The sequence below is a fragment of the Nerophis ophidion genome, linkage group LG03 (assembly GCF_033978795.1).
Source record: "Nerophis ophidion isolate RoL-2023_Sa linkage group LG03, RoL_Noph_v1.0, whole genome shotgun sequence".
Taxonomy (NCBI): domain Eukaryota; kingdom Metazoa; phylum Chordata; class Actinopteri; order Syngnathiformes; family Syngnathidae; genus Nerophis; species Nerophis ophidion.
In genome coordinates, this window is record NC_084613.1 from 7,638,131 (window position 1) to 7,660,454 (window position 22,324).

At 39.3% G+C, this 22,324-nt stretch overlaps 1 protein-coding gene across 2 annotated transcripts; it reads left to right on the plus strand.

The window, feature by feature from the left end:
• The first annotated feature begins 3,007 nt into the window (after positions 1 to 3,007).
• On the plus strand, positions 3,008 to 19,182 carry LOC133549056 (endophilin-B1-like). 2 transcript variants are annotated; one of them, XM_061894146.1, is made up of 10 exons: positions 3,008 to 3,449; positions 3,533 to 3,674; positions 9,452 to 9,577; positions 9,648 to 9,781; positions 13,200 to 13,292; positions 15,396 to 15,467; positions 15,539 to 15,562; positions 15,642 to 15,731; positions 17,662 to 17,762; positions 17,913 to 19,182. In XM_061894146.1, the coding sequence occupies exons 1-10, from the start codon at positions 3,393 to 3,395 to the stop codon at positions 18,220 to 18,222; spliced, it is 1,149 nt and encodes a 382-aa protein (XP_061750130.1). In that variant the 5' UTR covers positions 3,008 to 3,392; the 3' UTR covers positions 18,223 to 19,182. The 2 variants fall into 2 exon arrangements, with proteins under 2 accessions (XP_061750130.1, XP_061750129.1); XM_061894145.1 differs by having other exon boundaries at positions 3,010 to 3,449; positions 9,449 to 9,577.
• The last annotated feature ends 3,142 nt before the right edge of the window (positions 19,183 to 22,324 follow it).

The following is a 22,324-nucleotide window of genomic DNA, read 5'->3' on the forward strand; positions in this document are numbered from 1 at the left end:
AAACACAGACAAAACTGCCTTTAACTTCTAGTAGGAATGTCGTAGCGACATGAAACAAAAACCTATATGTAGGTCTCACTTAGACCTAGATTTCATACACTGACGTCCTTCAGCAAAAATCAACAGGAAGTTTGAAATTCCCCCTTCAAAACAAAAGTTTTGTAAAAACACTCACCTTTGCCTCTTTGAGCTGTAATTTGACCCCCTTAACATGCTTCAAAACACACCAAACACGACGAGTTGAGTTTATACCAAAATGGATACATGGATGATACAGCAGATGATTGGGAGAATGTCATGTGGTCAGATGAAACCAAAATAGAACTTTTTGGTATAAACTCAACTGGTCGTGTTTGGAGGAAGAAGAGTACTGAGTTGCATCCCAAGAACACCATACCTACTGTGAAGCATGGGGGTGGAAACATCATGCTTTGGGGCTGTTTTTCTGCTAAGGGGACAGGACGATTGATCCGTGTTAAGGAAAGAATGAATGGGGCCATGTATCGTGAGATTTTGAGCCAAAACCTCCTTTGAATGGTTGACCAAATACTTATTTTCCACCATAATTTACAAATAAATTCTTTAAAATTCCTACAATGTGAATTCCTGGATTTTTTTTTCACATTCTGTCTCTCACAGTTGAAGTGTACCTATGATGAAAATTACAGACCTCTGTCATCATCGGTGGCTGACTAAATACTTTTTTGCCCCACTGTATATACTGTATATGTGTATATATATGTATGTATATAAATATATGTATGTGTGTATATACGGGACTGTCTCAGGAAATTAGAATATTGTGATAAAGTCCTTTATTTTCTGTAATGCAACTAAAAACATGAAAATGTCATACATTCTGGATTCATTACACATCAACCGAAATATTGCAAGCCTTTTATTATTTTAATATTGCTGATTATGGGATACAGCTTAAGAAAACTCAAAAATCCTATCTCAAAAAATTATGAATATTTCCTCAGACCAAGTTTAAAAAAAGAGATTTATAACAGCAAAACAAAACCAAACATTTGAAAATGTCAATTAATACACTCAGTACTTGGTTGGGAATCCTTTTGCAGGGATTACTGCATCAATGCAGCGTGGCATGGAGGCAATCAGCCTGTGGCATTGCTGAGGTGTTATGGATGCCCAGGATGCTTCAATAGCGGCCTTTAGCTCATTTGCATTATTGAGCCTGGTGTCTTTCAGCTTCTTCTTCACAATAACCCAATATCTCCATAGAGCTTTTCAACAGATACAGCTTCAATAGCCGTATTCCCATGGTCAAGCCACTCCTGAACTCTAGACAACGGAAGTTCCCTCAGTCAGCAATGGTTTGGGGAGCCATGTCAGCTGCTGGTTTTGGTCCACTGTGTTTCATCAAGTCCCGAGTCAATGCAGCTGTGTACATGCTTCCATCTGTTGTAAAGCTCTATGGAGATGATGATTTAATTTTCCAGCATGATCTGGCCCCTGCCCAAAGTGCCAGAACCACCAGTAACTGGTGTACTGACCACGGCATTAGTGTCATCGATTGGCCTGCCAACTCTCCTGACCTAAAGCCCATAGAGAATTTGCGGATTATTGTGAAGAAGCTGAAAGACACCAGACCCAATAATGCAAATGAGCCAAAGGCCGCTTTTGAAGCATCCTGGGCATCCATAACACCTCAGCAATGCCACAGGCCGATTGCCTCCACGCCACGCCGTATTGATACAGTAATCCGTGCAAAAGGATTCCCAACCAATCAATCAATCAATGTTTATTTATATAGCCCCAAATCACAAATGTCTCAAAGGACTGCACAAATCATTACGACTACAACATCCTCGGAAGAACCCACAAAAGGGCAAGGAAAACTCACACCCAGTGGGGAGGGAGAATTTACATCCAGTGGGACGCCAGTGACAATGCTGACTATGAGAAACCTTGGAGAGGACCTCAGATGGGGGAACCCCCCCCCCCCCCCCCCTCTAGGGGACCGAAAGCAATGGATGTCGAGCGGGTCTAACATGATACTGTGAAAGTTCAATCCATAGTGGCTCCAACACAGCAGCGAGACTTCAGTTCAAAGCAGATCCAAGACAGCAGCGAGAGTCCCGTCCACAGGAAACCATCCCAAGCGGAGGCGGATCAGCAGCGTAGAGATGTCTCCAACCGATACACAGGCGAGCGGTCCATCCTGGGTCTCGACTCTGGACAGCCAGGACAGCCAGTACTTCATCCATGGTCATCGGACCGGACCCCCTCCACAAGGGAGGGGGGGACATAGGAGAAAGAAAAGAAGCGGCAGATCAACTGGTCTAAAAAGGAGGTCTATTTAAAGGCTAGAGTACTAAGTGCATTAATTGACATTTTCAAATGTTTGATTTTGTTTTGCTATTATAAATCTTTTTTTTTTTACTTGGTCTGAGGAAATATTCAAATTTTTTTGAGATAGGATTTTTGAATTTTCTTAAGCTGTATGCCATAATCAACAATATTAAAACAATAAAAGGCTCGCAATATTTCAGTTGTGTAATGAATCCAGAATGTATGACATTTTCATGTTTTTAGTTGCATTACAGAAAATAAAGGACTTTATCACAATATTCTAATTTTCTGAGACAGTCCTGTATATGTGTATAAGTATAGATATATGTATATATATATGTGTATATGTATAGATATATGTATATATATATGTGTGAATGTGTATATGTATAGATATATGTATAGATATGTGTATAAGTGTCTATAAAAATGTGTCTTTTAATGTATATATGTGTATATATATATATGTGTGTGTGTGTGTATATATGTATGTATATATATATATATATACATATATACACACACACACACACACAGAAATAAATTACAATATGTGTTTTGTAACAAACTCGAGCCTATAAATCATTATTTACATCCGAGAGGTAGCAGTATTGCACTAATTGTTTGCAGCCGTCTTACACAAAGAAAGTCCAGGATGTATTAAATTAAACATAGCACTTCCGCTCGGGCCTTTATTTTGAAGGTTAAAACCAGAAGTGAATTTAACAGTCAGAGACGACGTCTTGCAACTGTCAAAAGCTCCACATCGATATATTCATATTTCACTCAATGTCGCGTTTGTAGCCATTTTGTATCAATAGTTACCAAAGTGAGCGAACATGAAAGGAGGTTAAAAGTAAAAACAACACGACGTCGTCTTCGCGGTGTTCGTTTGGCTAATCCGACCTCCAGGAGGAGGGCGGGCGGACACCCTTCACTCCACGACCTCCAGGAGCAGGGCGGGCGGACACCCTTCACTCCACGGACTTAGCCGGCTCGCTTTGCCGGACAGATTGTAGTTTGTCCCGCCGACGTCCGTCCCGTGCAGGTGTGACCAGACTGTCCAGGACGTCGTCATGGATTTGACGCAGTTGGCGGTGGATGCTGGTCAGTTCATCAACCGGGCCGTCCAGGTGAGGAAAAGAAGAATAACCAGCATTTGTTGTCAGCCAGAGTGTATTTGTTCGTCTATTGTACATTTTCTGCTTCTATCTAGTACACGGAGGAGAGTCTTGGACAGGCCGATAAGACCGAGTTGAAACCCGAACTGGAGGAACTTCTCACCCGGGCGGACGCCACCAAGACTTGGACGGATAATATCGTCTCTCAAACGGAAGCCATGTTGCAGCCCAGCCTGGGTGAGTTTGTATGGGAGGTCCTGGAAGGTAACTACAACATGTTGCAGCCCAGCCTGGGTGAGTTTGTATGGGAGGTCCTGGAAGGTAACTACAACATGTTGCAGCCTAGCCTAGGTGAGTTTGTATAGGAGGTCCTGGAAGGTAACTACAACATGTTGCAGCCCAACATAGTTGAGCTTGTATAGGAGGTCCTGAAAGGTAACTACAACATGTTGCAGCCTAGCTTAGGTGAGTTTGTATAGGAGGTCCTGGAAGGTAACTATAACATGTTGCAGCCTAGCCTGGGTGAGTTTGTATGGGAGGTCCTGGAAGGTAACTACAACATGTTGCAGCCTAGCCTGGGCGAGTTTGTATAGGAGGTCCTGGAAGGTAACTACAACATGTTGCAGTCTAGCCTAGGTGAGTTTGTATAGGAGGTCCTGGAAGGTAACTACAACATGTTGCAGCCCAACATAGATGAGCTTGTATAGGAGGTCCTGAAAGGTAACTACAACATGTTGCAGCCTAGCCTGGGCGAGTTTGTATAGGAGGTCCTGGAAGGTAACTACAACATGTTGCAGCCTAGCCTAGGTGAGTTTGTATAGGAGGTCCTGGAAGGTAACTACAACATGTTGCAGCCTAGCCTAGGTGAGTTTGTATAGGAGGTCCTGGAAGGTAACTACAATATGTTGCAGCCTAGCCTAGGTGAATTTGTATAGGAGGTCCTGGAAGGTAACTACAACATGTTGCAGCCTAGCCTAGGTGAGTTTGTATAGGAGGTCCTGGAAGGTAACTACAACATGTTGCAGCCTAGCCTGGGTGAGTTTGTATGGGAGGTCCTGGAAGGTAACTACAACATGTTGCAGCCCAGCCTAGGTGAGTTTGTATAGGAGGTCCTGGAAGGTAACTACAACATGTTGCAGCCCAGCCTGGGTGAGTTTGTATAGGAGGTCCTGGAAGGTAACTACAACATGTTGCAGCCCAGCCTGGGTGAGTTTGTATGGGAGGTCCTGGAAGGTAACTACAACATGTTGCAGCCTAGCCTGGGTGAGTTTGTATGGGAGGTCCTGGAAGGTAACTACAACATGTTGCAGCCTAGCCTGGGCGAGTTTGTATAGGAGGTCCTGGAAGGTAACTACAACATGTTGCAGCCTAGCCTAGGTGAGTTTGTATAGGAGGTCCTGGAAGGTAACTACAACATGTTGCAGCCTAGCCTGGGTGAGTTTGTATGGGAGGTCCTGGAAGGTAACTACAACATGTTGCAGCCTAGCCTGGGTGAGTTTGTTTAGGAGGTCCTGGAAGGTAACTACAACATGTTGCAGCCTAGCCTAGGTGAGTTTGTATAGGAGGTCCTGGAAGGTAACTATAACATGTTACAGCCCAGCCTGGGTGAGTTTGTATAGGAGGTCTTGAAAGGTAACTATAACATGTTACAGCCCAGCCTGGGTGAGTTTGTATAGGAGGTCCTTGAAGGTAACTACAACATGTTACAGCCTAGGTGCGTTTGTGTAGGAGGTCCTGGAAGGTAACTACAACATGTTGCAGTCCAGCCTGGGTGAGTTTGTATAGGAGGTCCTGGAAGGTAACTACAACATGTTGCAGCCCAGCCTGGGTGAGTTTGTATGGGAGGTCCTGGAAGGTAACTACAACATGTTGCAGCCTAGCCTGGGTGAGTTTGTATAGGAGGTCCTGGAAGGTAACTACAACATGTTGCAGCCTAGCCTGGGTGAGTTTGTATGGGAGGTCCTGGAAGGTAACTACAACATGTTGCAGCCTAGCCTGGGTGAGTTTGTTTAGGAGGTCCTGGAAGGTAACTACAACATGTTGCAGCCTAGCCTAGGTGAGTTTGTATAGGAGGTCCTGGAAGGTAACTATAACATGTTACAGCCCAGCCTGGGTGAGTTTGTATAGGATGTCTTGAAAGGTAACTATAACATGTTACAGCCCAGCCTGGGTGAGTTTGTATAGGAGGTCCTTGAAGGTAACTACAACATGTTACAGCCTAGGTGCGTTTGTGTAGGAGGTCCTGGAAGGTAACTACAACATGTTGCAGTCCAGCCTGGGTGAGTTTGTATAGGAGGTCCTGGAAGGTAACTACAACATGTTGCAGCCCAGCCTGGGTGAGTTTGTATGGGAGGTCCTGGAAGGTAACTACAACATGTTGCAGCCTAGCCTGGGTGAGTTTGTATAGGAGGTCCTGGAAGGTAACTACAACATGTTGCAGCCTAGCCTGGGTGAGTTTGTATAGGAGGTCCTGGAAGGTAACTACAACATGTTGCAGCCCAACATAGATGAGCTTGTATAGGAGGTCCTGGAAGGTAACTACAACATGTTGCAGCCTAGCCTAGGTGAGTTTGTATAGGAGGTCCTGGAAGGTAACTACAACATGTTGCAGCCTAGCCTAGGTGAGTTTGTATAGGAGGTCCTGGAAGGTAACTACAACATGTTGCAGCCTAGCCTGGGTGAGTTTGTATAGGAGGTCCTGGAAGGTAACTACAACATGTTGCAGCCCAACATAGATGAGCTTGTATAGGAGGTCCTGGAAGGTAACTACAACATGTTGCAGCCTAGCCTAGGTGAGTTTGTATAGGAGGTCCTGGAAGGTAACTACAACATGTTGCAGCCTAGCCTAGGTGAGTTTGTATAGGAGGTCCTGGAAGGTAACTACAACATGTTGCAGCCTAGCCTGGGTGAGTTTGTATAGGAGGTCCTTGAAGGTAACTACAACACGTTACAAGATAGCCTGGGTGAGTTTGTATAGGAGGTCCTAGAAGGTAACTACATGTTGCTGCCCAGCCTGGGTGAGTTTGGATAGGAGGTCCTGGAAGGTAACTACAACATGTTGCTGCCCAGCCTGGGTGAGTTTGGATAGGAGGTCCTGGAAGGTAACTACAACAAGTTGCAGCCCAACAAGGGACGGCGTGGCGCAGTGGGAGAGTGGCCGTGCGCAACCCGAGGGGCCCTGGTTCAAATCCCACCTAGTACCAACCTCGTCACATCCGTTGTGTCCTGAGCAAGACACTTCACCCTTGCTCCTGATGGGTGCTGGTTGGCGCCTTGCATGGCAGCTCCCTCCATCAGTGTGTGAATGTGTGTGTGAATGGGTAAATGTGGAAGTAGTGTCAAAGCGCTTTGAGTACCTTGAAGGTAGAAAAGCGCTATACAAGTACAACGCATTTATTTATCATTTAACATAGGTGAGTTTGTATAGGAGGTCCTGGAAGGTAACTACATGTTGCAGCCCAGCCTGGGTGAGTTTGTATAGGAGGTCCTGGAAGGTAACTACAACATGTTGCAGCCCAACATAGGTGAGTTTGTATAGGAGGTCCTGGAAGGTAACTACAACATGTTGCAGCCCAACATAGGTGAGTTTGTATAGGAGGTCCTGGAAGGTAACTACAACATGTTGCAGCCCAACCTAGGTTAGCTTGTATAGAAGGTCCTAGAAGGTAACTATAACATGTTGTAGCCTAGCCGATTTTGTAAAAGAGGTCCTGGAAGGTAACTATAACATGTTGTAGCCTAGCCGATTTTGTAAAAGAGGTCCTGGAAGGTAACTATAACATGTTGCAGCCCAGCCTGCGTGAGTTTGTATAGGAGGTCCTGGAAGGTAACTATAATATGTTGAAGCCCCACCTAGTTTATCTTGTATAGAAGGTCCTGGAAGGTAACTACAACATTACACTACACTGTGACTTAATTTGGTACTGTACACTTGGTTGAAGAGAAGGTCCTGGAAGGACAATACAATGCGACTTAAATTGGTACTGTACACGTGTTTGTAGGGAAGGTCCTGGAAGGACACTACAATGCGACTTAAATTGGTCCTGTACACGTTTGTAGCGAAGGTCCTGGAAGGACACTACAATGTGACATCATTTCGTACTGTGCACTTGTTTGTAGAGAAGGTACTGGAAGGACACTACAATGTGACTTCATTATTATAGTACACTTGTTTGTATAGAATGTCCTGAAAGGTCACTACACATCTTTGCATAGCAGGTCCTGGCAGGACACTACAATGTGACTTAATTTAGTACTGTTCACTTGTTTGTAGAGAAGGTCCTGGAAGGACACTATAATGTGACATCATTTGGTACTGTACACTTGTTCGTAGAGAAGGTCCTGGAAGGACACTACACCTCTTCAGTAGGTAGTGTACACATGTTTGTAGAGAAGGACCAGGAAGGACACTACAACATGGCTTAATTTGGTACTGTAGACTTGCTTGTAGAGAAGGTCCTGGAAGGACACTACAATGTGACTTCAATAATTACACTACACTTGATTGTATAGAATGTCCTGGAAGGCCACTACACCTCTTCAGTAGGTACTGTACACTTGTTTGTAGAGAAGGTCCTGGAAGGACACTACAATATGACCTAATTTGGTACTGTACACTTGTTTGAGGAGAAGGTCCTGGAAGGACACTATTATTTGACTTCATTTGGTACTGTGCACTTGTCTGTACAGAAGGTCCTGGAAGGACACCACAATGTGACTTCATTATTATAGTTCACTTGTTTGTATAGAATGTCCTGGAAGGTCACTACACCTCTTCAGTAGGTACTGTACACATCTTTGTATAGCAGGTCCTGGAAGGACACTACAATGTGACTTAATTTAGTACTGTTCACTTGTTTGTAGAGAAGGTCCTATAATGTGACATCATTTGGTACTGTACACTTGTTTTTAAGGAAGGTCCAAGGAAGGGCACTACAATGTGACTTAATTTGGTACCGTGCACTTGTTTGTAGAGAAGGTCCTGGAAGGTCACTACACCTCTTCAGTAGGTACTGTACACATCTTTGTATAGCAGGTCCTGGAAGGACACTGCAATGTGACATGATTTGGTACTGTACACTAGTTTTTCAATGAAAGTCCTGGAAGGACACTAATATGACTTAATTTGGTACTGTACACTTGTTTGTAGAGAAGGTCCTGGAAGGACACTACAATGGGACATCATTTGGTACTGTACATTAGTCTTTCAATGAAGGTCCTGGAAGGACACTACAATGTGACTTAATTTGGTACTGTGCACTTGTTTGGAGAGAAGGTCCTGGAAGGACACTACAATATGGCTTAATTTGGTAGTGTAGACTTGCTTGTAGAGAAGGTCCTGGAAGGACACTACAATGTGACTTAATTTGGTACTGTACACTTGTTTAAGGAGAAGGTCCTGGAAGGACAATATAATTTGACTTAATTTGATACTGTTGACCTGTTTGTAGAGAAGGTCCTGGAAGGACACTACAGTGTGGCTTCATTTGGTACTGTGCACTTGTTTGTAGGGAAGGTCCTGGAAGGAATCTACAATGTGATTATATTAATTACAGTGCAATTGTTTGTATAGAATGTCCTGAAAGGTCACTACACCTCTTCAGTAGGTACTGTACACATGTTTGTAGAGAAGGTCCTGGAAGGGCACTACGATGTGACTTCATTAATTACAGTGCACTTGTTGTTTGTACAGAAGGTCCTGGAAGGTTACTACAACATGACTTCAGTAATAACCTTACAATTGTGTTTGTATGGAAAGTCCCGGAAGGTCAATATAACGCTGCTTTATTAGAAAGGCATTTTTCCAAAGCCATTATTCACCATTTGTTCAAAAGTCTACCTTACCTTATCAAACTGAGCATCCACTGTTTTTTTTTAATCATACAGTATGACGAACATAAATAAGCGGTTATGTTTTTTATCACGCAGTATATTATTAGTGTCTTGCATTGAACATAAAAGAGCATGGTCGACCAATGAAAATGATTATGATATTGTTGTGTAATGAGCAGCAGCACGTCTTGAAGATCGACTATATGAACACCTGGACTGGCCCCGCCCCCTTCGCCCTCACGCTCATCAAGTCCTGGGAGAGCAAATGATAGAAGCTGGCTTTGAGATGGGGAACAACACCCCTTATGGTGCGTGCTGCCTTATTGTGTATGAATATGTCATATGTATCATTTTGAAATATGAAGATGATGTATGCAGGTAGAGCGCTGCTCAGGTGTGGCGAGGCCCAGAAGCAGTTTGGCGAGGCCCAGAGACATTTTGTCCAAAGTGCCAACATTCACTTTGTGACTCCTCTGCAACATTTTACTAACTGTGACTACAAAGTCATCCAGGTAAATAACACACAAGTCATCCAGGTAAATAACACACACATCATCCAGGTAAATAACACACAAGTCATCCAGGTAAATAACACACAAGTCATCCAGGTAAATAACACACAAGTCATCCAAGTAAATAACACACAAGTCATCCAGGTAAATAACACACAAGTCATCCAGGTAAATAACACACAAGTCATCCAGGTAAATAACACACATGTCATCCAGGTAAATAACACACAAGTCATCCAGGTAAATAACACACAAGTCATCCAGGTAAATAACACTTAAGTCATCCAGGTAAATAACACACAAGTCATCCAGGTGAATAACACACAAGTCACTCAGGTAAATAACACACACGTCATCCAGGTAAATAACACACAAGTCACCCAGGTAAATAACACACAAGTCATCCAGGTAAATAACACACAAGTCATCCAGGTGAATAACACACAAGTCACTCAGGTAAATAACACACACATCATCCAGGTAAATAACACACAAGTCACCCAGGTAAATAACACACAAGTCATCCAGGTGAATAACACACAAGTCACCTAGGTAAATAACACACAAATCATCCAGGTAAATAACACACATCATCCAGGTAAATAACACTTAAGTCATCCAGGTAAATAACACACAAATCATCCAGGTAAATAACACTTAAGTCATCCAGGTAAATAACACACAAGTCATCCAGGTGAATAACACACAAGTCATCCAGGTAAATAACACACACATCATCCAGGTAAATAACACACAAGTCATCCAGGTAAATAACACACAAGTCATCCAGGTAAATAACACACAAGTCATCCAAGTAAATAACACACAAGTCATCCAGGTAAATAACACACAAGTCATCCAGGTAAATAACACACAAGTCATCCAGGTAAATAACACACATGTCATCCAGGTAAATAACACACAAGTCATCCAGGTAAATAACACACAAGTCATCCAGGTAAATAACACTTAAGTCATCCAGGTAAATAACACACAAGTCATCCAGGTGAATAACACACAAGTCACTCAGGTAAATAACACACACGTCATCCAGGTAAATAACACACAAGTCACCCAGGTAAATAACACACAAGTCATCCAGGTAAATAACACACAAGTCATCCAGGTGAATAACACACAAGTCACTCAGGTAAATAACACACACATCATCCAGGTAAATAACACACAAGTCACCCAGGTAAATAACACACAAGTCATCCAGGTGAATAACACACAAGTCACCTAGGTAAATAACACACAAATCATCCAGGTAAATAACACACATCATCCAGGTAAATAACACTTAAGTCATCCAGGTAAATAACACACAAATCATCCAGGTAAATAACACTTAAGTCATCCAGGTAAATAACACACAAATCATCCAGGTAAATAACACACGGGTCATCCAGGTAAATAACACACGGGTCATCCAGGTAAATAACACACGGGTCATCCAGGTAAATAACACACGGGTCATCCAGGTAAATAACACACACGTCATCCAGGTAAATAACACACAAGTCATCCAGGTAAATAACACACAAGTCATCCAGGTGAATAACACACAAGTCACTCAGGTAAATAACACACACATCATCCAGGTAAATAACACACAAGTCACCCAGGTAAATAACACACAAGTCACCCAGGTAAATAACACACAAGTCATCCAGGTGAATAACACACAAGTCACCCAGGTAAATAACACACAAGTCATCCAGGTAAATAACACTTAAGTCATCCAGGTAAATAACACACAAGTCATCCAGGTGAATAACACACAAGTCACTCAGGTAAATAACACACACGTCATCCAGGTAAATAACACACAAGTCACCCAGGTAAATAACACACAAGTCACCCAGGTAAATAACACACAAGTCATCCAGGTAAATAACACTTAAGTCATCCAGGTAAATAACACACAAGTCATCCAGGTGAATAACACACAAGTCACTCAGGTAAATAACACACACGTCATCCAGGTAAATAACACACAAGTCACCCAGGTAATTAACACACAAGTCATCCAGGTAAATAACACACAAGTCATCCAGGTGAATAACACACAAGTCACTCAGGTAAATAACACACACATCATCCAGGTAAATAACACACAAGTCACCCAGGTAAATAACACACAAGTCATCCAGGTGAATAACACACAAGTCACCTAGGTAAATAACACACAAATCATCCAGGTAAATAACACACATCATCCAGGTAAATAACACTTAAGTCATCCAGGTAAATAACACACAAATCATCCAGGTAAATAACACACATCATCCAGGTAAATAACACTTAAGTCATCCAGGTAAATAACACACGGGTCATCCAGGTAAATAACACACGGGTCATCCAGGTAAATAACACACGGGTCATCCAGGTAAATAACACACGGGTCATCCAGGTAAATAACACACACGTCATCCAGGTAAATAACACACAAGTCATCCAGGTAAATAACACACAAGTCATCCAGGTAAATAACACACAAGTCATCCAGGTAAATAACACACAAGTCATCCAGGTGAATAACACACAAGTCACTCAGGTAAATAACACACACATCCAGGTAAATAACACACAAGTCACCCAGGTAAATAACACACAAGTCACCCAGGTAAATAACACACAAGTCATCCAGGTGAATAACACACAAGTCACCTAGGTAAATAACACACAAATCATCCAGGTAAATAACACACATCATCCAGGTAAATAACACTTAAGTCATCCAGGTAAATAACACACAAATCATCCAGGTAAATAACACACGGGTCATCCAGGTAAATAACACACAAGTCACCCAGGTAAATAACACACAAGTCATCCAGGTAAATAACACACAAGTCATCCAGGTAAATAACACACAAGTCATCCAGGTAAATAACACACAAGTCATCCAGGTGAATAACACACAAGTCACTCAGGTAAATAACACACACATCATCCAGGTAAATAACACACAAGTCACCCAGGTAAATAACACACAAGTCACCCAGGTAAATAACACACAAGTCATCCAGGTGAATAACACACAAGTCACCTAGGTAAATAACACACAAATCATCCAGGTAAATAACACACATCATCCAGGTAAATAACACTTAAGTCATCCAGGTAAATAACACACAAATCATCCAGGTAAATAACACACGGGTCATCCAGGTAAATAACACACGGGTCATCCAGGTAAATAACACACGGGTCATCCAGGTAAATGACACACAAGTCATCCAGGTAAATAACACACGGGTCATCCAGGTAAATAACACACAAGTCATCCAGGTAAATGACACACAAGTCATCCAGGTAAATAACACACAAGTCATCCAGGTAAATAACACACAAGTCATCCAGGTAAATAACGTGTGTGTGTGTGTGTGTGTGTGTGTGTGTCCCCCCTTAGGAGGCGCGCAGGATGCTGCTCAACAAGCGTTTGGACTTGGACGTGGCCAAGAGTAGACTGAGGAGGTCTCACCTGGCACACCAGGAGTCCACTGTGAGGCTTTTGTCTTCTTGTAACAAACTATTGACACTTGTTCTTGTAACAAGGGTAACAAACTATTGACACTTGTTCTTGTAACAAGGGTAACAAACTATTGACACTTGTTCTTGTAACAAGGGTAACAAACTATTGACAACTTGTTGTTGTAACAAGGGTAACAAACTATTGACACTTGTTGTTGTAGAAAGGGTAACAAACTATTGACAACTTGTTGTTGTAACAAACTATTGACAACTTGTTGTTGTAACAAGGGTAACAAACTATTGACACTTGTTGTTGTAACAAACTATTGACAACTTGTTGTTGTAACAAGGGTAACAAACTATTGACACTTGTTGTAACAAACTATTGACAACTTGTTGTTGTAACAAGGGTAACAAACTATTGACACTTGTTGTAACAAGGGTAACAAACTATTGACACTTGTTGTAACAAACTATTGACAACTTGTTGTTGTAACAAGGGTAACACACTATTGACACTTGATGTTGTAACAAACTATTGACAACTTGTTGTTGTAACAAGGGTAACAAACTATTGACAACATGTTGTTGTAACAAACTATTGACAACTTGTTGTTGTAACAAGGGTAACAAACTATTGACACTTGTTGTAACAAGGGTAACAAACTATTGACACTTGTTGTTGTAACAAACTATTGACAACTTGTTGTTGTAACAAGGGTAACAAACTATTGACACTTGTTGTAACAAGGGTAACAAACTATTGACACTTGTTGTTGTAACAAGGGTAACAAACTATTGACACTTGTTACCGTAACAAGGATAACTAACTATTGACAGTTTTTGTATCAAGGGAACCAAACTATTGACAGTTGTTACTGTAACAAGGGTAACTAACTATTGACAGTTGTGTTGTAACAAGGGTAAACAAATAATACAGTTGTTGCTGTAACAAGAGTAACACTATTGACACGTGTAACAAGAGTAACAAACTATTGATATCTTTTGTTGTAACAAGGGTAACAAACTATTGACACTTGTTGTAACAAGGGTAACAAACTATTGACAGTTGTTACCGTAACAAGGATAACTAACTATTGACAGTTTTTGTATCAAGGGAACCAAACTATTGACAGTTGTTACTGTAACAAGGGTAACTAACTATTGACAGTTGTGTTGTAACAAGGGTAAACAAATAATGACAGTTGTTGCTGTAACAAGAGTAACACTATTGACACGTGTAACAAGAGTAACAAACTATTGATATCTGTTGTTGTAACAAGGGTACCAAACTATTGACAGTTGTTACCGTAACAAGGGTAACTAACTATTGACAGTTGTTGTATCAAGAGAACCAAACTATTGACAGTTGTTACTGTAACAAGGGTAACAAACTATTGACACTTGTTCTTGTAACAAGGGTAACAAACTATTGACAGTTGTTACCGTAACAAGGGTACCAAACTATTGACAGTTGTTACCGTAACAAGGGTAACTAACTATTGACAGTTGTTGTATCAAGAGAACCAAACTATTGACAGTTGTTACTGTAACAAGGGTAACTAACTATTGACAGTTGTGTTGTAACAAGGGTAAAAAAATAATGACAGTTGTTGCTGTAACAAGAGTAACACTATTGATACTTGTTGTAACAAACTATTGACACATGTTGTAACAAGAGTAACAAACTACTGATGCCTGTTGTTGTAACAAGGGTAACAAACTATTGTTCTAACAAACTATTGATACTTGTAACAAACTATTGACACTTGAAACAAGGGTAACACACTATTGATACCTGTTGTTGTAACAAGGGTAACAAACTATTGACACTTGTTGTTGTAACAAGGGTAACAAACTATTGACACTTGTTGTAAAAACAAACTATTGTTGTAACAAACTTTTGACACTAGTCGTAATAAGGGTAACAAACTATTGACACTTAAAGCAAGAGTAACAACGACTGACACTTGTTGTTGTAACAAACTATTGACACTATTTGTTGTAACAAGGGTAACAACGATTGACACTTGTTGTAACAAACTATTGACACTTGTTGTAACAAGGGTCAGAAAAAGACTATATTTAGTAAAAGTTGTAGACATGTAGTTGACTGTGTGTCATGTTTGTGTAGATTCTCAACAACACTCGGCAGGACGATTACATGTCCTTCATGTTCCGCTGTGTGCGTGTTGGCTGGCTGAAGGTGAGTGATGGACTCCAAAAGGAAACCTTGAAATGATGACTTCTCATCCTCTCTCCCTCTCGTCCAATCAGATGTGGGCGCAGGAAGTCTCTCAGGTGAGGCGTGTGCTCCTAGTGTTTGATTTCCTGCACGTCTCACAGCGGATGACAACTAATCCATAATCAATGTTTGTAGGCGGAGGTGCAGTTGAGGATGTGTCAGTCTTCCTTTGATCGTCAGTCAGATGTCACACAGCAACTTTTGGGAGAGTTACACAACACACATGTAGGTAGAAACACACTATTGACACCTCTTGTTGTAACAGACTATTGACACTTGTTGTAACAAGGGTAACAAACTATTGACACTTGTAACAAAATATTGACACTTGTTTTTGTAACACGGGTAACAAACTATTGACACTTGTTGTAACACGGGTAACAATCTATTGACACTTGTAACATGGGTAACAAACTATTGACACTTGTTGTTGTAACAAACTATTGACACTTATTGTAACATGGGTAACAAACTATTGACACTTGTTTTTGTAACACGGGTAACAAACTATTGACACTTGTTGTAACACGGGTAACAATCTATTGACACTTGTAACATGGGTAACAAACTATTGACACTTGTTACATGGGTAACAAACTATTGACACTTGTTGTTGTAACAAACTATTGACACTTATTGTAACATGGGTAACAAACTATTGACACTTGCTGTAACACGGGTAACGAATTATGGACACTTGTTGTAACACCGGTAACAAACTATTGACACTTATTGTAACATGGGTAACAAACTATTGACACTTGTTGTTGTAACATGGGTAACACATTATTGGTACTTGTTGTAACAAACTATTGACACTTGTTTTTGTAACACCGGTAACAAACTATTGGCACTTGTTGTAACAACCTTTTTGACACTTGTTGTTGTAACAAGGTTAACAAACTATTGACAGTTGTTGTTGTAACACGGGCAACACATTATTGGCACCTGTTGTAACAAACTATTGACACTTGTTTTTGTAACACCGGTAACAAACTATTGGCACTTGCTGTAACAACCTATTCACACTTGTTGTTGTAACAAGGTTAACAAACTATTGACACTTGGTGTTGTAACACGAGTAACAAACTATTGACACTTGTTGTTGTAACACGGGTAACAAACTATTGACACTTGTTTTTGTAACAAGGGTAACAAACTATTGACACTTGTTGTTGTAACAAACTATGGACACTCATTGTTGTAACAAGGGTAACAAACTTTTGACACTTGTTGTAACAAACTATGGACACTTGTTGTTGTAACAAACTATTGACACTTGTTGTTGTAACAAACTATGGACACTTGTTGTAACAAACTTTTGACACTTGTTTTAACAAACTATTGACACTTACTTGTTATTGTAACAAACTTTTGACACTTGTTGTAACAAAGGTAACAAACTATTGACACTTGTTGTTGTAACAAACTATTGACACTTACTTGTTATTGTAACAAACTTTTGACACTTGTTGTAACAAAGGTAACAAACTATTGACACTTGTTGTTTTAACAAACTATTGACACTTGTTTTGTAACAAGGGTAACAAACTATTGACACTTGTTGTTGTAACAAACTATGGACACTCATTGTTGTAACAAGGGTAACAAACTTTTGACACTTGTTGTTGTAACAAACTATGGACACTTGTTGTAACAAACTTTTGACACTTGTTGTTGTAACAAACTATTGACACTTACTTGTTATTGTAACAAACTTTTGACACTTGTTGTAACAAAGGTAACAAACTATTGACACTTGTTGTTTTAACAAACTATTGACACTTGTTGTTGTAACAAACTATTGACACTTGTTGTTGCAACAAACTATTGACACTTGTTGTTGTAACAATGGTAACAAACTATTGACACTTGTTGTTGTAACAAACTATTGACACTTGTTGTAACAAACTATTGACACTTGTTGTTGCAACAAACTATTGACACTTGTTGTTGTAACAATGGTAACAAACTATTGACACTTGTTGTTGTAACAAACTATTGACACTTGTTGTAACAAGAGTAACAAACTGTTGACATTTGTTGGTGTAACACGGGTAACAAACTATTGAGTTACACAACACACATGTATGTAGGGACACACACGAGTATGATATTTGTGTGGTAGTAACATGATGTGGATGTGTGTGTTCAGAAGAAACACATGCAGAGTCTGATAGACTTTGTGGACGCTCAGACCTGTTTCTACGCACACTGCAAGCAGCACGCCTTGGAGCTGAGGAAACACCTGGCCAGGTGCATACACACTTGCTTAATCAATATCACCACTATGTGTGTGTATATATGTATATATATATATAATGTGTATGTATGTAGTATGTGTATATATATAAGATGCTGATCATATATCTCCTTCTCAACACACACACATGTGTGTACTTCCAGCATCCCGGCAGTGTTGTGTTCCAGCCAGTGGCAGTCATCAATAACCAATGAACTTATCAATACCAATGATCAACAAAGAGCGTCCATCTTGGTTCCACACCTTCCAGATTTGGAGCGAGACTCTTGCACATTAGAAGTTGCTGCTGAGGAGACAAGTAAGAGTGGGCCTCCGTCACCTGAGCAAAGTAGCAAAGGGGAAAGCGAGACAGGTGTGGCTGAGAGTGGGATGGTGGAGTGTGGGAGTGTTCATGGGTGTCAGGACGCGGCACAGAGGGATGGCAGCCCAGAAGAGAAGACAGACCAACCTTGAATAATACTTAATGGGACCTGTCTACTTCCTGGGAGAAGTGTCAGTGTACAACTGTGCGACTGTCAGAGCGACAACAAAGTAAACATGCAGGAGCAGACGTCGCCACCAACACTAACATTCATGTCTAATATTGTACATTTGAAGTACTGATCGTAAGACTCCTTCAATGTTTTGTATATGTACCATCTATATATATATATATATATATATATATATATATATATATATATATATATATATATGCACATACATATAAAATCCCCTGAATAGTTGAGAGACCTGCCAAACAGGCTTGTCGGGATGAAATAGCCTATGTGTTTCTTTCTGGCCTAACATATACAGTATTTACATGTATGTGTGTGCATATATGTATATATATGTGTATGTTTATATATGTGTGTGTGTGTGTATATATATATATATATATATATATATATGTGTGTATATGTTTATATGTGTGTGTATATATATGTGTGTGTGTATATGTATATATGTGTGTATATGTGTATATATATATGTATATATATATAATGTGTGTATGTATGTATATACAGTATAAGTATTTACTGTATGTGTGTCTACATATATGTATATACTGTGTGTGTATATTTACATATATAGGATATATATATATGTAGATATAAATCCATGTATTTATAAGTATTTACTGTATATACAGTATGTGTGTGTACACACACATTTATATATATATGTATATATATATATCCATCCATCCATTTTCTACCGCTTATTCCCTTTGGGGTCGCGGGGGGCGCTGGTGCCTATCTCAGCTACAATCGGGCGGAAGGCGGGGTACACCCTGGACAAGTCGCCAACTCATCGCAATATATATATATATATATATATATATAAATTATTCTCTGCATTTGACCCATCACCATTGATCACCCCCAAGGAGGTGAGGGGAGCAGTGAGCAGCAGCAATGGCTGCGCCCAGAAACGTGTATATTTATATATGTGTATATATATATATATGTATATATATATATATATATATATATATATATATATATATATACTGTGTTTGTGTATATATGTACATACATGTAAATATATACATATTTGTGTTTTTATATATATATACATATACACACATACATTTGTGTGTGTGTGTGTATAAATGTACGAATATTTGTGTATATGTATATATATATATATATACACACATACATACATATATCAGTGACGTGCGGTGAACTAAACACCAAATGAGGCACACATACCTTTTTTTTTTTTTTTTTTTACTTATATTCATATGTGCAGCTCTAGTCATTGTTGATCCAGGTTGCACATTAGAGTTCCAGGGAAATAAGGGAGTTATTCGCTTTCATAAAAACGTTATCATAATGATATTTTGATATGATAAATAGGTCCAAAAACTATTAGATAAAGTTGTTATTAAATACTTTTTGGTCCCATTTGCTTTTAACCAAATAAATCAAGTATTGTGAGTGTATATTACCTGTCTGTATTTGTATCTGAAGCAACAATAGCTATCCTCCATGAAAACCTACTTTGTGTGATCGCATTCATTTTGTCTTAAAGTCCAGTTTAGAGAAGTATTTCATCTTGGATACAGTAAATAATCCTCCATATTGGCAGAAACATTCATTTAACTCCATTTCATTCCATGAAATTAAACAATATTTTTGCATCTGACAAAAAACACCCACAGACGCTGGCTTACTCTAATAAAAATGCCATGTTTGTTATACGGTAAAATAATGCTGGCTTCTGCTGGAAAGACCTGTGTCTGCTAGCTTGAGCGCCCCCACTTCTCCCAGTGTGGCGAGTCAGAGTACTGCTGAGGCATTCAACTGCAAGTTGACAATATATCGCCCCCTACCTTGAGGCAGAGGTACTTGCTGCCTCAAGACCCTGCCTTTTCCACGTGGCAACAAGCATGCGCTCCCTCGCACGCACGCCCAATACACACTGTGTGGAGGCACCGTCTGTGTCTGCCTCACTTCTCATCTGCTGCATTGTTTTGATCAGGAAACATGGAATTTCCGGGATTTTCACCATGAAAATGATCCAAATATACAGGAACTACACCAAAATCACATAGAAAGCATAAAACAAAAGGGAAATATTAAAACTTATTGTATTTTATTATTTTGTTTTGGAACATCTCATGGTTAAGCCACCTGGTGGCAGGTGAGGCACTGCCTCACTTGCCTCCCCTGACAGCACGTCACTGATATATATATATATATATATATATATATATACATATATATATACTGTGTATATATATATATATATATATATATATATATATATACTGTGTGTATATATGTATATATATGTATATATATACTGTGTATATATATGTATGTATATATGTGTGTGTGTGTATATATATATATGTGTGTGTATTTGTGTGTATACATGTATATATGTATCAGACTAAAGTCATAACAAAACTGCAAATGTTTAATTCCATCATTTTAATGTTTAAATTGAACAAATTGAGTTCATTATAGCGTCTAGATGACTGAAATCTAGGACCCAATAAAGGATTTAGAATAGCAGTAAGTTATGTGTAATTACTGTTCTCCATATGTCGCCCCCTACTGGTCATTTCCCCGCATAGGAAGATTAAAAACAAACGTGTCAAAATATTATTTTCTTGTTTGCTCCAACATTGAAACTGCGAAACGTAACGAGCAAAAATACAAATATAACATATCGACACATTTGTTTATCTTCTGTGTCTGACTGTCATTAATGTTTTATTTGTATTATTAATAACATTCTTCATCTTTATTCATTATTGGTCAACCTTGCATGCTCACTTGTGTATTCATCCTGAAGAAGAAGAATCCATTATTGATGTTCTTGCTGCAGTCCAACTCCAGCAATAAAACATCAGTAGAAGAGGACTCAAAATAGAACAGTAGAAACTTGGCTTCTTTTTCTCGTACTCTTTTTCGAGTTTAAGTCCGTGAATACTATATATATATATATATATATATATATATATATATATATATATATATATATATATATATATATATATATATATATATATATATATATATATACATATATATACATATATGTATACATATATATATATATATAGGCTTCCCTATCGTCAGGAGATCTCATGAAACAGTTCTGTAGAGATGAAATAGTCTTGTGATTTTTCACACACACACACACACACATTTATATATATATATATAAAGAGATTTTTTTAATGTTTTTTCCCCCCCTCAATCATCAGGACATGATTGAGGGGGGAGAAAAAATTCTCCTGATGATTGAGGGAACCCCTCATGAAACAGTTCTGTAGAGATAAAATAGTCTTGAGATTTTTTCCCACAAATACATGCATATATATATATATATATATATATATATATATATAAATGTGTGTGTGTGAAAAATCACAAGACTTTCGTCTCTACAGAACTGTTTCATGAGGGGTTCCCTCAATCGTCAGGGATAGGGAAGCCTATATATATATATATATGTATATATATATCTATATATATACATATATATATATAGTATTCACGGACTTGTGCTCGAAAAAGAGAACGAGAGAAAGAAGCTAAGTTTCTATTATTCTATTTTGTGTCCTCTTCTACTGATGTTCTATTGCTGGAGTTGGACTGCACTTGAGAAAATGCAGCAAGAACATCAATAATGGATTCTTCTTCTTCAGGATGAATACACAAGTGAGCATGCAAGGTTGACCAATAATGAATAAAGATGAAGAATGTTATTAATAATACAAATAAAAAATTAAAAAAATCTGATGATTGAGGGAACCCCTCATGAAACAGTTATGTAGAGATGAAATAGTCTTGTGATTTTTTTTCCCCACACATACATATATTGCGCTCTACCACGGTATCAAGCATTATTCTCTGGATAATCTAATTAAGACATATATATACAGTATATATATATATGCTTCCCTGCTTAGGCTGTTGCCCCCGCAACCTGACCTCTGATAAGTGGCAGAAGATGGATGGATATATATATATTTATATTTATATATATCCATCCATCCATATTCTATCGCTTATTCCCTTTGGAGTTACGGGGGGCGCTGGTGCCTATCTCA

Bases quoted from the DNA above. Each gene is read 5' to 3' on its own strand.
- LOC133549056 (XM_061894145.1), top strand. From the start codon at position 3,393: ATGGATTTGACGCAGTTGGCGGTGGATGCTGGTCAGTTCATCAACCGG. The intron at 3,450-3,532 runs GTGAGGAAAAGA...GCTTCTATCTAG, and splicing joins TCATCAACCGGGCCGTCCAG to TACACGGAGGAGAGTCTTGG. The intron at 15,563-15,641 runs GTGAGGCGTGTG...CAATGTTTGTAG, and splicing joins GGGCGCAGGAAGTCTCTCAG to GCGGAGGTGCAGTTGAGGAT.